Genomic DNA, 13,238 nt, shown 5'->3' on the forward strand with positions numbered 1-13,238 from the left:
TTCCCTGATAAACTTATTTTGAAAACTTTAAAATTAACCTTCACTTCTCCTTTCCCTGGGGTCAAGGATCTCTCCAGTGTATGTTTCATAAATCGTTGCTAACCTTGACCGTTGAAGCACAGGGGCCGTAATGTTTGTATCAGTGCTTAACCGTATCGTGGCCGGCCTGAAGGTTGTAGGCCCGTATTTGTTCTTTTAATATGCACGAATAAAGGTTTAAAAAAAAAATAAATAAATAAATAAGAGGATATTCGTACTGTTGCTCATAGACACAGACAAATTGTATTTCACTTGCAAAAAGCTGTTGAAGAGGAACTTATTGTGTTGCTTAAACACAACATAATTGACGCTCTACTGGTGCAACACCATGGGTTTCTCTCATTATTGTAGTAATGCCAAAAAGAGACAGTGGAGAAGCTGTACGCATATGCGTTTACAAGCGTCAGGCCAATAACGTGATTGAGCGAGAGAGACATCAAGGGACATACATTGCGGATATGATAACTCTATTAAAGGGAGCGGAGTTCTTCTCTCGACTCGAAGTAAATAAAGGATACTACCAATTGTAAATTGAAGAAAAATTCAGGTACATTACAACCTTTTCTATGCATATTGATCTATTTCACTATAAGTGATTGAGTTTTGGTGTATCCTCTGCTGGAGAACTTTTCTAAGACGTCATTCGACGTTTCATTCAGCCAGTAGTAAATGCATTTAACTATAGTGATAACATATTGGTTTTTGGAACCACTCAGAAAGAGCATGACAAAGCTCTCAAGCAAGTAGGTTGTTTGCTGAATGATGCAGGCTTAACTCTGAATGCTGACAAATGTGAATTGCACAAGAAAAGCTTGAATTTCTTTGGCCATGTCTTTTCTGATGGGGCTATGAAATATGATCCATCTAAAATGCAGGCGTTATCTACTGCAAATTCTATGCTACAATCATTCCTTGGAATGGCCAGTTACTGATGTAGATACACTCAAGACATTGCTACGGTCATTGAAGCGTTACAAGAACTGAAGAAAATGAATGTGTAATTTCATTAGTTATATGAATTTGAAAAGAGCTTACTAAAAAAATCAAGCAAGCCATCAAGAATGCCAATCAAATGGCCTAATTTGATCCCAAACTTCATTCAGAGGTTGCAGTTGACGCTAGCCCTGTTGGGTTAGGCGCCATCCTTGCAAAGCGGACAGCCAAATGCCAGGAGAGATATCGTGGCATACGCCAATAAAAGCCTATCACAAATGGAACGTGCTTATTCACAACCTGAGAAAGAAAGTTTGGCAGTGGACCGGGCTTGTGAATATTTCCATGTGTTCTTATATGGAAAGCTATTCACAATAGTGACTGATCATCAAGCACTGTTGAGGATATTTGGCAATCCCAAAGCCAAAATGCCTCCTCAAATTGAACATCGGGGTTTGAGGTTACAAGAATACAATACTTCATCGCCCAGGGAAAGATCAGAATCCTGCTAATAATTTTTCAAGAGCACCATTGTAGTGCCCTAGTACCCCATCTAAGACTGCAGAGGTCTACATCAATTTTATTGTAAAATCAAGCACACCATCTGCCTCTTTAGAACAGAGTGTCACTGCCACAAGCCAAGATAGTGACATGTTGCAGTTAAAAGACATTATTGCTCACCAATCGGTAAAACAGCACACTAGGCCCCTTGCTAAAGACAGTGAGTATTTAATGTTAAAAAATATAAGAGGTGAACTATCAGTAACTCGAGAAGGCCTCATCCTGTGAGGTACAGGAGTTGTTACCCCAGAGAGTCCATGCTACGACAACAAGTGATCGACGTCACCAATGAGGCACATCATGGAATAGTTCCCACAAACAGAGCTCTCTACGACAGAGTCTGGTTTTCTTATCTCAATGAAAGGGACACATAAGAGTTAAAGACCTGTCCTGTATGCAACTTTCTTTCATCTCAAGTTATTCAGCACCCTTTGAACATGCCAGAATTGCCACATCGTGCCTGGGAGAGAATTGCTGTTGATTTCTTTGGTCCTCTTGAGAAGGGACATCATCTTCTAGCCATTGTTGATGACTGCTCCCGTTTTCGATTTGTATAACACCTTTCATCCAATACACATGTAAAGGTAATTCAAAGATTGGATGGCATCTTTGCAACACGGGGTGTACCTGCAATCTTAAAATTTAAAAACGGCCCACCCTCTAATAGTTGAGAATTCAAAGCCTTTCTAAATCACCTCAATATAAAGCATCAAAAAAGCACTCCTATTTGGCCCAAGGCCAATGGCCTGGTGTAACGGTTTATGAGTACTCTAAAGAAAGCTATTCAGTGTGCTGCATTGGAGAAGCTCAACCTTAAAGTTGTTTTGAACACAACTCTTCGAGCTTACATTTCGACCCCTCACTCAACAACAGGGGAAAGCACTGCAACTCTAATGTTTGGAAGAGCCATGACTATCAAGCTGCCCCATGGACCAACCTCAGATAGAAGACTGAGAAAGACATTCATACTAAGGACTTTGGTCACAAACAAAAGATAAAAATATATGCTGACAAACGACGTCATGTCAAAGATGTCACCTTTACAAGAGGAGATCAAGATTCCTCTCACTTTCGACATACGACTCATCACTCACCAAACATTGATGTTAATGTAGAGACTGGGTCCAGGCGGACTGTTGATAAATCTGTGACAGCTGATGATTACACCTCACTGAGGTCCCAGGCACAGAACCAATTCCTGGCAAGCTCTAAAGAAGTCAAATGTCTGGTAGAACAAAAGCCCTGGCTAAAAAGAATCACAGATGTTTAAAAAGTGTACATAAGGTTAATGAGGCTAAAACTGGTGATGGTCACCTTCTAAAACATGCAAGTAGAAGAACCAGTATTTTCTTTTTTTAAATCAGATGACACGGAGTCCAAAGCATGTGTAGGGAAGCTGCAGCATAGGAAAAAACTGTTGAAACAAAGGTATTGTTAGAAAGAAAGTTTTCGCGACACAGGCAGAGCCCAGAGGGCTTCTGCAAAACAAGTTTGTTCCTTTTGTGCAAGGTTGCATTGGTGCACCTACGGGCCTTTCTATGCTCATTTTGTTTCTCATGCACAACTTTGTAAATAGCATATTGAGACGGCACCAGGATAAAAAAAAATTGCAGACACTCCTGATCTTAATTGGCAACGCACACACACTGATCTTGTAAAGGTTTTTGTTTATGCTAAGCATTAAATTCTCAGGTACACTTCTCAATGACAAAGACAACCTACCCATCAAACCCTTAAACCCATTTAAGGGTTTCTAGGGCTAACAAAAAAAAGTGTTCAACGCTGCCAGATAGGCAATGAGTGAATCATACTATGCTAAATGTGCCGCATTGAGTCAGATTCCCTCTCAAAAAGTGTATGAAGAAAATAAATTTACTGGCAAATGTTTAGCATGGCAGGCATGGGAACAAGCAGCCAAGAATCGGATAGATATCCTGAAATGTCCTATCGCTGGAATAACAAGTAGGGATTCAGAGAAAGTGGGTGAAATCATGTTAAACCATTATAGACATATGTATTCACAAAATCAGTCACTTGATAGAATCTCTTTAGAAAGATGTTTAACAGATTGTGATATTCCAGCCTTAACTACAGAAGAGGGAGCTGATTGTTGCGGGACGTAAAGAGGCTCGGAGGCAGGTGGGGGTTCTAGTGAGGTTTTATTAGGTCTATGTACTCTCTTCCTTTGTATCGTTGGGCGGTAATAGGGTAGAGTGCTCTCCTCGTCGGGGTCTTTGGCCGGGCGACAGATCGTAGGCGTCTTCCCTCTCCTACTCCGCTCCAGGGTGTCGTGTTCTCCGGGAAGGGGCGGCTCTCCGGTTCAATGGACGAGGTGGGGGGGGGGGGGCAAAAAGGGACAGAAGGGAGATGAGGGTCAGTGTAGTGCTCAAACGGAATCACGTAACAGGGGCCAGGGAGTGGAGGAATTGCACCGTGCTCAGTACTCTTATCCTAAGTGACGAGGGTTGTGAGGAAAGGGTACGGTGAGGGGTACGGCTCCTAGGTTCTAGGCAAACTATGGCGTCCCGCCCAACCCGCGATACGAGCCCGTACCTGCTGGTGCCACGCTTCTCCGGAAACGTGGCGGGGCGAGTCACCGGGTCGTTGGCATCCTGGCTCTTCTACCGGCACCGCTGCTCGATGTCTGGCGATCTCGTCCTCCGTCTTTCCCTCCGCGTTCTCCACTCGATTCTCTCCTCTCTCTCTCCGCTCCTCGCTGGCAGCTCTTCTGCTCGGCTTCCGGGATATGTCCGCTCCCTCTCCTCGTCGTCATCAATGGGGGCGTGTGCGGCGTCGAGTTCATCCCAGTTAAAGAAACTGTACTCCTCTGGTTCTCCGGTGCTTCTGAAAGCTGCTTTTTCTTCCCGGGAGACAGGGTGCTGAAGGTAAAGAGGGGACAGGGAGTAGGACACACAGTCAGTGCTTACTGGGTGGATGGCGTCTCGGTCGGGGTCGTGCTCTTTGCCACACTGATATGACTCGACCCTTCTCTAAAAAGGAACTGATAGAGGTCATTACGAATCTTCTGAATGGGAAAGCTTGTGGCCCGGATGGATTTCCTGAAGAATTTTTTTAAACCTTTTTTTAGACGCTTTAGTTAACCACCTTTTATCTCTAGCTAATAGAATGCTACAGGGAGATGATATACCACCTTCTTTCTTCAAAGGAAATGTTGTGAGCTTCCTGAAGAAAGATAAGGAGGCTGGACATCCTAATTGGTACCGCCCTATCACATTATTAAATACAGATTATAAAATAGTTACGACCCTGCTCGCAAATAGATTTAACTCAAAAGTCGCAGGCTTGATCCACTTAGATCAGAATGGCTTCTCGGTAGGTAGACAGCTCGGGACAAACACTATCTGGCGGAAGCTTTGGATTACTTTGCTGTGAATAATATACAAGCCCTACCATTTCTGCTAGATGCGGAAAAGGCTTTCGACCTCGTAGTCTGGGAAACTTTATTTTATATCTTGACCAGTTTTTGTATTCCATCCCGGATCACAGAGCTTGTATATAACATGTATTGTAAAGCCGAAGCTGGTGTTATCATCAACTCTGTAGAAGTGGGGCAAATAAAGGTATTGCATGGCACAAGACTGGGGTGCCCATTGTCCCCTTCCGTTGTGACTTTTTTATTCAGCCACTAGCTAGAGCAATGTGAGCAAATAAGAGTTTCCAGCCTCCACTCCCACAAATTGATAAGGTAACATTGTATGCTGATGACATCATGCTAATTTTAGAGAGTCGGAAGGAGACTCAAGAAAAGCTCTTTGAGATTTTCGCTTAATATGAGACACTGGGAGGGTTTAGAATCAATAAGAGGAAGACAGAAATAATACTTTGTGGTTGCACTTCCAATGTTGTACTTTCAGATTTGGCTGTATGTGTCAACTCACAACCGAAGTGATACTTAGGCATAAGGTTCTCTTCTAAGATTGAGGATTTGTATGACCTTAATTTCTCTTAAAGGTACAACATTTATTCTCATGGTGGATCTCTCGCCCTCTGACTGTTCTAGGGAGAGTTTCCCTAATTAAAATGTCAACCCTCCCATTATTTAATTTCTTATTCTCAGCTATCTAGTGCGTCCTAAGCACCTCATTTTTTACAGCTGTCAAGTCCATGTTCTTATCTTTTATCTGGCAAAAAAAAAAAAAAAAAACCCATAATTGCACTAAGCACTTTATATGAACCACAGGAGAACGGAGGGCTGGCACTCCCCATTCTCAGAGATTACTATTTTGCACAATATATGTCTAGATTTGACACAAAGATACTCAGGGGTCTTTTTAAAGAGTTTAATATTCGGGATGTACTAAAGACAACTAAGCTTCCTAAAAGAGTACGCTATAAGAGCTTGAAGTGGCACTTCCGGAAGCGTGGGGATCTCCTTAGGAGATATTCCATTCCCCAGATCAATGCGGCAACATCCTTGGCTGCTGTTGATATGGGCTCAGGGAGAAGCTTTCTCCCGAAATTGTTCAAAAGTGGGGTAAAGCAGGATATTGAAAAATATCGGACTTCCTCAGAGGAGATAGATTGCAAAACTTAGGGGAAGTAAGACAGCGTACACAGGATGACTTTCTCCTCTCTGGCTCATTTAGAATACTCAATAAAGTTCTATTTGATTTGGATCTTGGCCATATCCTAAGCAGCAGAGTGGTGGCGTCTCCTTTAAGTTTCGATGGGGATTTGAAAAACCAGAGGAAAGGAAAAGAATGCTTTTAGTATGTAAAGGCCCTGAATCCACCCAAAAAGTGATTAAAATGGAACAAATACGAAGGCCTTGAAATGGCAAACAAAATGTGGAAGGAAGTCAATATATTAAATTTTAGTGTGTTAAGAGAGGCCAATTGGCGATGGATCCTTTATTTTCTAAATGGCTTTTATATAGAACCCCAGCCTTTTAAACATATATTAATCCTACCCTTCCAGGTAATTGCCCCCGGTGTATAGGGCATTCCCTGGCAAACTGAATGCATGTTATCAGACACTGCTCATCAATACAGTGATTCCAGACTGAAATATTTCAGTATCTTGTAGGTGTTTGGAGGGTCAATCTGTTTCCAACTACTTGGCTCAGAGTCTTGGGGTATGACCCGGCACTGGGCTTGTCCAACAAGTGGGTAAAATGTGTATATATTGCAACAGCCGTAGCTCGATCTCTCTAAATCCAAAATTGGCGAACACAGATAATCCCCTCAATGAAGGATTGGCTACAAAAAATGAGACGAGTTAGAACTAGTAAACAGCTATATGTAATATGAACCGGGGGAGTCAGGAAATTTGAGAAACTCTCGGGACAATATTTCCAATTTGAAGACGTAGGAGAAGTTTGAAAGGGAATGAGTAAATAGGTTAAGCTCCTCCCCCCTATCCTATTGTAGGTACTATGTGAGCTAATCTCCATCTTTTTATCTGGTTTTAAGTCAACTAATTTATAGTATTTATAATATCCTTTGCTTTGATGATATTTTATAAGCGTAAGATATTACACCCTGTATATTTATTGTATATGAAATTATACCTGTATTGAAGACTTCTAAGTGTAATTTATGATGAATGTTTAGTGTAATTTATATCTATGATATTGCAGCATCTGGATCCTAATAAAAATATATATTTTTAAAAAGAGTAAGGGTTGCTTGAACGTGGAAATAATGTTCCTATGGTGGGGTGGACAACCGGGATAGCAAAGACACCGAAGTCAAGGGAAGAACTGGCAAAGCAAGGGCTGCCTTCATTCAGCTAAAGAAGATCTGGAGCTCCAAGGACATAATGCTTCAAACCAAGACCAGTCTTTTTAACACCAAGGAAAAATCGGTCCTTCTGTATGGAGCAGAAACTTGGAGGACAACAATGACCACTACCAACAAAGTCCAGACATTCATCACAGCTGTCTGAGGAAAATCCTCCAAATCCACTGGCCAAACACCATCAGCAACAACGACCTATAGTAGCAGACTTTCTTACTCCCTGCTCATGAGGAAATCATGAAAAGACGCCGAGGATGGTTAAGTCATACCCTTGACACGCCTGCACCAAACACCACCAGACAAGCCCTCACCTGGAACCCTCAAGACCTCAGGGCTGGCTGCAAGGTGATGGATTACACCTGGAGTCAGATTGAAAGAAAAGCCCGGGACAGAGATGGCTGGAGAGTCCTGGTTGAAGGAGGGTAATAGGCATAAGTTAGTAAGTGGGGTAGAGGAAGATACATGATTTGTTGATGTCCTCTGCAATTTTCTTGTGGACATTTCCAAATCCATATCAGAAAGAACTGCTACTCCCCTGACATGAACATGAGTATTGTTGGAAATTGTGTTTGTAGTTGGCAGAGGTATGCACCCTGTTCAAGTAGGGACCACCGCTCGAGTCAGGGTAATTCAAATACACTCCCTAAATTAACTTGTGCTCACCCATTGGTAACTTGGCACAGAGCAGGCAAGTTTAACTTACGAGGGAAGGTGTAAAGTATTTGTGCAACACTCGTTACAATAAAACAGTGAAAAACACCACACAAAAATAATCCACAGCTGGTTAGAAAAATAGACCTTGGATTATAAAACAAAATGAGATAAGAATGACAATCATCCAATAAATAGACCCGGAGTTATGAATTTTTAAAGAATAAATTGTAAAATAGCGCCTAAAAGTGAAAAGAGCCAGCCGCATACATCTGGTCACGCTAGACCGGGGCAAAGGCAAAAGTTACGTCTGACCACGATGGAACGCGGGTAGCATACAAGTAGTGGATTGGGCTCGGTCTGTGCTTACCTTGGGACTTAGGACATTTTTGAAGATAAAGTCTTTGAGAAGGTAGAAATTCAGCAGGGCAAGGCTGCAGGAGTCTCCAAAGAGGGAGCGTCGTTGTCAGATAGCCGTGGAGCGAAGCCGCAGTGAAAATCTTTACCTTCGGAATTAGTTGTTGAAATGGAAGTAGAAAGTCTGCAGCGGAACGAAGCATACTGCTGTATATGAAGACAGTTCCACGAGGTCAGATACCCCTTTGGCAAAGGTCAGATAAAACAGATTTGCTGCTGTGGAGAAGAATGTAGCAGAAGTCGGAAAGTCAATCTGACCAGTGATTCACCTCAGGCAGATAGGCAAGCAGGTTGGTACCGGTCTCCTTCTGGTTCCCAAAGCCCTTTTTGTGTCTCCAGTTTTGGAAATTGGCCATCTGGGCACCTTTAGCACCACAACCAAAGGTCCAGGAGTGGATGGGAACCCCTTTGGGGTTCAGGACTCACTCAGGCTGGGTCCAGGTGCACGATGCCGGGAGCCTGTCATGTCCCTGAGACTCTAAACAGGAGACCAGCAAACTAGCCCTTGGAGGAACCTCTGTTAGTCCTGGGGACAGGTCAAGATGCAGGGCTCAACAGCAGGGCTGTCCTCTGAGGGTTCAAGGCAGCTACAGGCAACAAAGCAGTCCTTCCAGGTACAGCAGCAGACTGGTAGAGTGCACAGCACGTCACAGCAGCAGGCAGTCCTCTGAGAAACCTTTCACAGGTTCAGTAGGGAACTGAGGAGTGGATTTGAGCAGTGGCGGCTGGGTTTAACAAAAAAAAGAAGACTTACCTTGTTGTTGCTGGTCACCAGCCGCAGCCTCTTCTCCGTCCTCGCTGTTCTCCTGGTTCCCGGCAGCACCCAGGCTCCCCAAAGTCAATCACAACGCTGCTGTCACCATGACATAGGAGTTCGGGCTGGACTGTTCCCATTGGGCGCAGGGTCAAGACTGATTTGCATATGGCTGGTTCCAAACTGGAATGGCATGGTGAGCATAAAACTGATGGATTTAGGCCCAGATATTTGTACTGGGGTTAATGTATGACATTGTTCTGCATTCTGTCCATCAATTGTTATTTTTGCATTTGTCACCCTGAGTGGGACAGGTATGCCCAGACGTTGGTCCAGTGCTCTCCATGACACTGGAGTCAAGCTATCCTGGCTGATGAGGGCTGAAAGCCTGAAACGTGTCCTAGGATGCTTGTTTCCAGTCCAGGGAGGATCTGGCCTGGCAGTTCGGGCTGGACGGTTCCCATTCGACGCAGGGTCATGACTGATTTGCATATGGCTGGGTCCAAACTGGAATGGCATGGTGAGCATAAAAACTATGGATTTAGGCCCAGATCTCTGTACTGGGTGAATGTATAACATTGTTCTGCATTCTGTCCATCAGTTGTTCTTTTTGCATTGGTCACCATGACAGCAGCATCATGACTGGTCTGAGTGCCATGATATACAGCTGAGACGGAGACTGGGCGGGTGTGCATGTTCTCCACCCAGGCTGTACAATACAGCTGGTGGAGAACAGGCTAACTGCACAAGAAGGCCGGCAAAACCGTTAGGCTTACTTGGTGTAGCAGCAACCACTCCTCCCTCTCTCTGTGACAAGCCCACCCCAACCTAGCCCGCTTCTTACAGAAGAAGAAAATTATAATAACGTAATGTTATTAACTTTGCGTTATTTTCATTTTCTTTCTCGTTTTACACTTAGTGGGGCGATGCTCCTCGGTCTTAGTGGAGGAGCCGCCCCTGAGTCTGAGAGCCCTACTTTTGTACCCCCTACCCTGCTTCCAGAAAGGTAGGACAAATTACTGGAAAGGTCCTTGAAGTTTTGTGAGTTTCCTGCCTACCCTGCCCTGGCTCCAAGCTGGCTGCACTGATAATACGAGATTGTTAAGCCTATTATGAGGAGACTGGGCACAGCCTATTCAGATGCCAGTGGGGCGGTGCTCAGCTCTGCCCCCCATCCTTCCAGTTAATGGACCAGTCAGGATCTGCTAATCCCACTATTGTGTGACTGTCTGGATGGAATTCATAAAGTCTGTCAGCTACACCAAGCCATGTGATCCTAAGATAGTCTGCTGGCACAAAGGGCTAAGGGCAGGAAAATGTCTACTTTCTAAAAGTGGCATTTTTAAAGTTGTAATCATAAATCCAACTTTACCATTAAAGAGGATTTATCATTACAAGTCCATAGACACCAAACACAACAATTCTATTCATTCTCAGTCAGGAATAATAATAGGTGTATTAAGTAAAGCCAAATGTTAAACTATAAGAAGGGTAGGCCTCACAGTCGTGAAAAACGAATTTGGGAGTTTTGCACAACCAGTACATGTAAAACTAAAAGGTACATGATCTGCCTCTTACTTACACAGCAACCTGCCCTATGGGATACCTGGGGCCTACATCAGGGGTGACATTTGTAATAAAAAGGAGAGTTTAAGGCTTGGCAAGGGGTTTTAAAAGTCAAGTCGACATGGCAGTGAGGCTGCACATATAGGCTCCGCAGTGGTGGGTCAGAGACATGTTTGAAGGACTACTTACATTGGTGGCACAATCAGTGCTGCAGGCCCACTAGTAGCATTTAATTTACGGGCCCTGGGCAGACACAGTACACTTTAACCTGGAACTTATAAGTACATTAAATATGGCAATTGGACATACACCAATGTTCCCATGTTTTAGGGAGAGGAGAGATCACATGCGCTAGTTAGTGATGGGAAAGTGCCCAGGGTCCTAAAGCCAACAAAACTGAATTCAGCAAAAAGGGGAGGAGGAAGGCAAAAGGTTTGGGGTGACCCTGCAGCAAGGGCCATTTCCAACAACTATCCTACAATGAATTCTCAAAATCATGCAAGAAGCTGGGTTACTCATATTCATTAGGAGCAGAACCCCGGGAAAAAGCTACTAGCTTCATCCTCTCAGCACTTCTTGTTAATGAGTATGTGAAGCGTGAAGATATGCACTGCTCAGCATATATGTCTATAAACTAAATCCAAAAGAAGGACATATCGTTTGGAACTAACTTCACTAATTGAGATTCAGGGTACCTACAAACTGTCATCATGCCAAACCTCTGCCCTCTAAGAATTTCAGAAAGTGCTTGATGTTTCTCCAGTGTTGTTTATATGGTGTGTGCTGATGACTGACTAGCAAATAACATAAAACAAACAGGTCGCCTCATTTGTTTCCCCGCTTACCATCTTGTCCGTTGCATCAGCTGAGCTTCCTTTCACAACAGTGATTCTCACGTGATGTTTTTTCTCTATCCACTGCTGAATCTGTTTGGTTTTTGTCTCTATATCATGCGTTGCAATACCCGCAGAAAATCTCAATTCCTTTATTTGGACTGCTCCTGCAAAAAGGACAAAAACAACATGCCTAAGGACAATCAGACAGTGTCATGACATTTAAAGGGATTGTGGATATTTCAAAAGCAAAACCATTCACATACCAATGACTAAAGTTATGCTTATTTTAAAAGACAATCTTTGAGAAACATTAATGAACGATGAGTACTTTTATAACGCAAAGCTACTCAGACAGGGTGTCCCACCACTGTATAGGCGACTCAAAGCGGAAAGGATACATGGGCCACTGATCTCTTGTTATCCCAAAGGCTGTATAGGAGAGTTTTCAATTCCTTTTTAAATTTTACTTCATCCGTAATAGCCCTCATCAGTTCAGGCTGCTGATTTCATATACTAGCTGCCTTAACAGTGAAGGAGGAACCTCCCCTTTGTTGCCTTTTGTAGCGGGGAATCACAATTAGACCGGCATTGCTAGAGCGCAGGGGTTTTCCAGGGCTGTATTTAATTATTTCATTCAGGTATGCAGGTCTTTTATTGTAGAGGGCTTGGTGCATCAGGGTCAGTGCTTTGTACACTATATGTTTCCAAACTGGTAGTCAGTGGTCTCTCCCAAAATACGGATACTGATGTATAGTTTGGTATTTTATACAGAAGGCAGACCGCCATATTCTGCACAACTTGTAACTGCTGAATCAGATATTCAGGGAGGCCTTGGTATAATGCATTAGCCTAGTCCAGCCTTGACAGGATTAGTGACCTGACCACTGTGACTTAAGCATCATGCGGAAGCTGGTAAAGAAACTTCATGTGAAAAATACAGACACACGTTTTCACTACTGCCGATACCAGTGCATCAAATCAAAGTTGGGTGTCAAACATGACATCCAGGCTTATGGCTGCCGTTGCAGGAGGGGGCGGGGAGAGAATCATGTCAGGAGAAGCTCCAACCCATCCTGGAAGGGGATACCGCCCAAAAAATAGGATTTGTCTTGTATCAGCTTTACACTGTAATTTGTTGGCCTTCAGCCAGTCAAGCAAGACTACCATACAGCAAGCAAATGCATCCTTTGCAATTACAGAATCTTCATCATATGTGAGCAGGAGTTTGGTATCATCCACATATGAGATGACCTTGATGTTAAATGATTCAACTAAATATGCCAAAGGGAACATATAAATGTTGAAGAGAGTGGGATTTAGGGAGGAGCCTTGTGGCACCCCCCACTTTAACTGTTTTGCTCCTTAGGCATACGATTTCATCCAAACCATCTGCTCACGTATCTCAAGGGAGGAGCCCAGCCAACTTAAGACAGAACCGGTCACACCCAGATGGTGCAATCAATACAGCAAGATGTTATGATCTACTGTATCAAATGCGGTTGACAGGTCCAACAGCACCAGAGCCACATTAACACCCAAGTACAAACTGGTTTTAATGGACTCAGAGACATCTAATAATGTGGTCTTGGCGCTGTGGCGGGCTCTGAACCCTGATTGGGAGGGATGGAGCAGGTTGTTCTCAGTCAGAAAGGTGGTAAGTTGTTTATTTACCCACCTATCTAGGACCTTTGAGGCTGCTGGGAGCAGAGACTGGTCTAAAAT

At 43.6% G+C, this 13,238-nt stretch overlaps 1 protein-coding gene across 1 annotated transcript in view; it reads right to left on the reverse strand.

The window, feature by feature from the left end:
- MTIF3 (mitochondrial translational initiation factor 3) overlaps window positions 1-13,238 on the reverse strand; it is a 156,001-nt gene that overhangs the window by 7,695 nt on the left and 135,068 nt on the right. The window contains exon 4 of the mRNA XM_085621623.1: window positions 11,526-11,680. Within this exon, the coding sequence (XP_085477749.1) occupies window positions 11,526-11,680 (155 nt within the window). The remainder of the gene's footprint in view (window positions 1-11,525; window positions 11,681-13,238) is intronic.

Source organism: Triturus cristatus, chromosome 8, assembly GCF_964204655.1.
Source record: "Triturus cristatus chromosome 8, aTriCri1.1, whole genome shotgun sequence".
NCBI classification, from domain to species: Eukaryota; Metazoa; Chordata; class Amphibia; order Caudata; family Salamandridae; genus Triturus; species Triturus cristatus.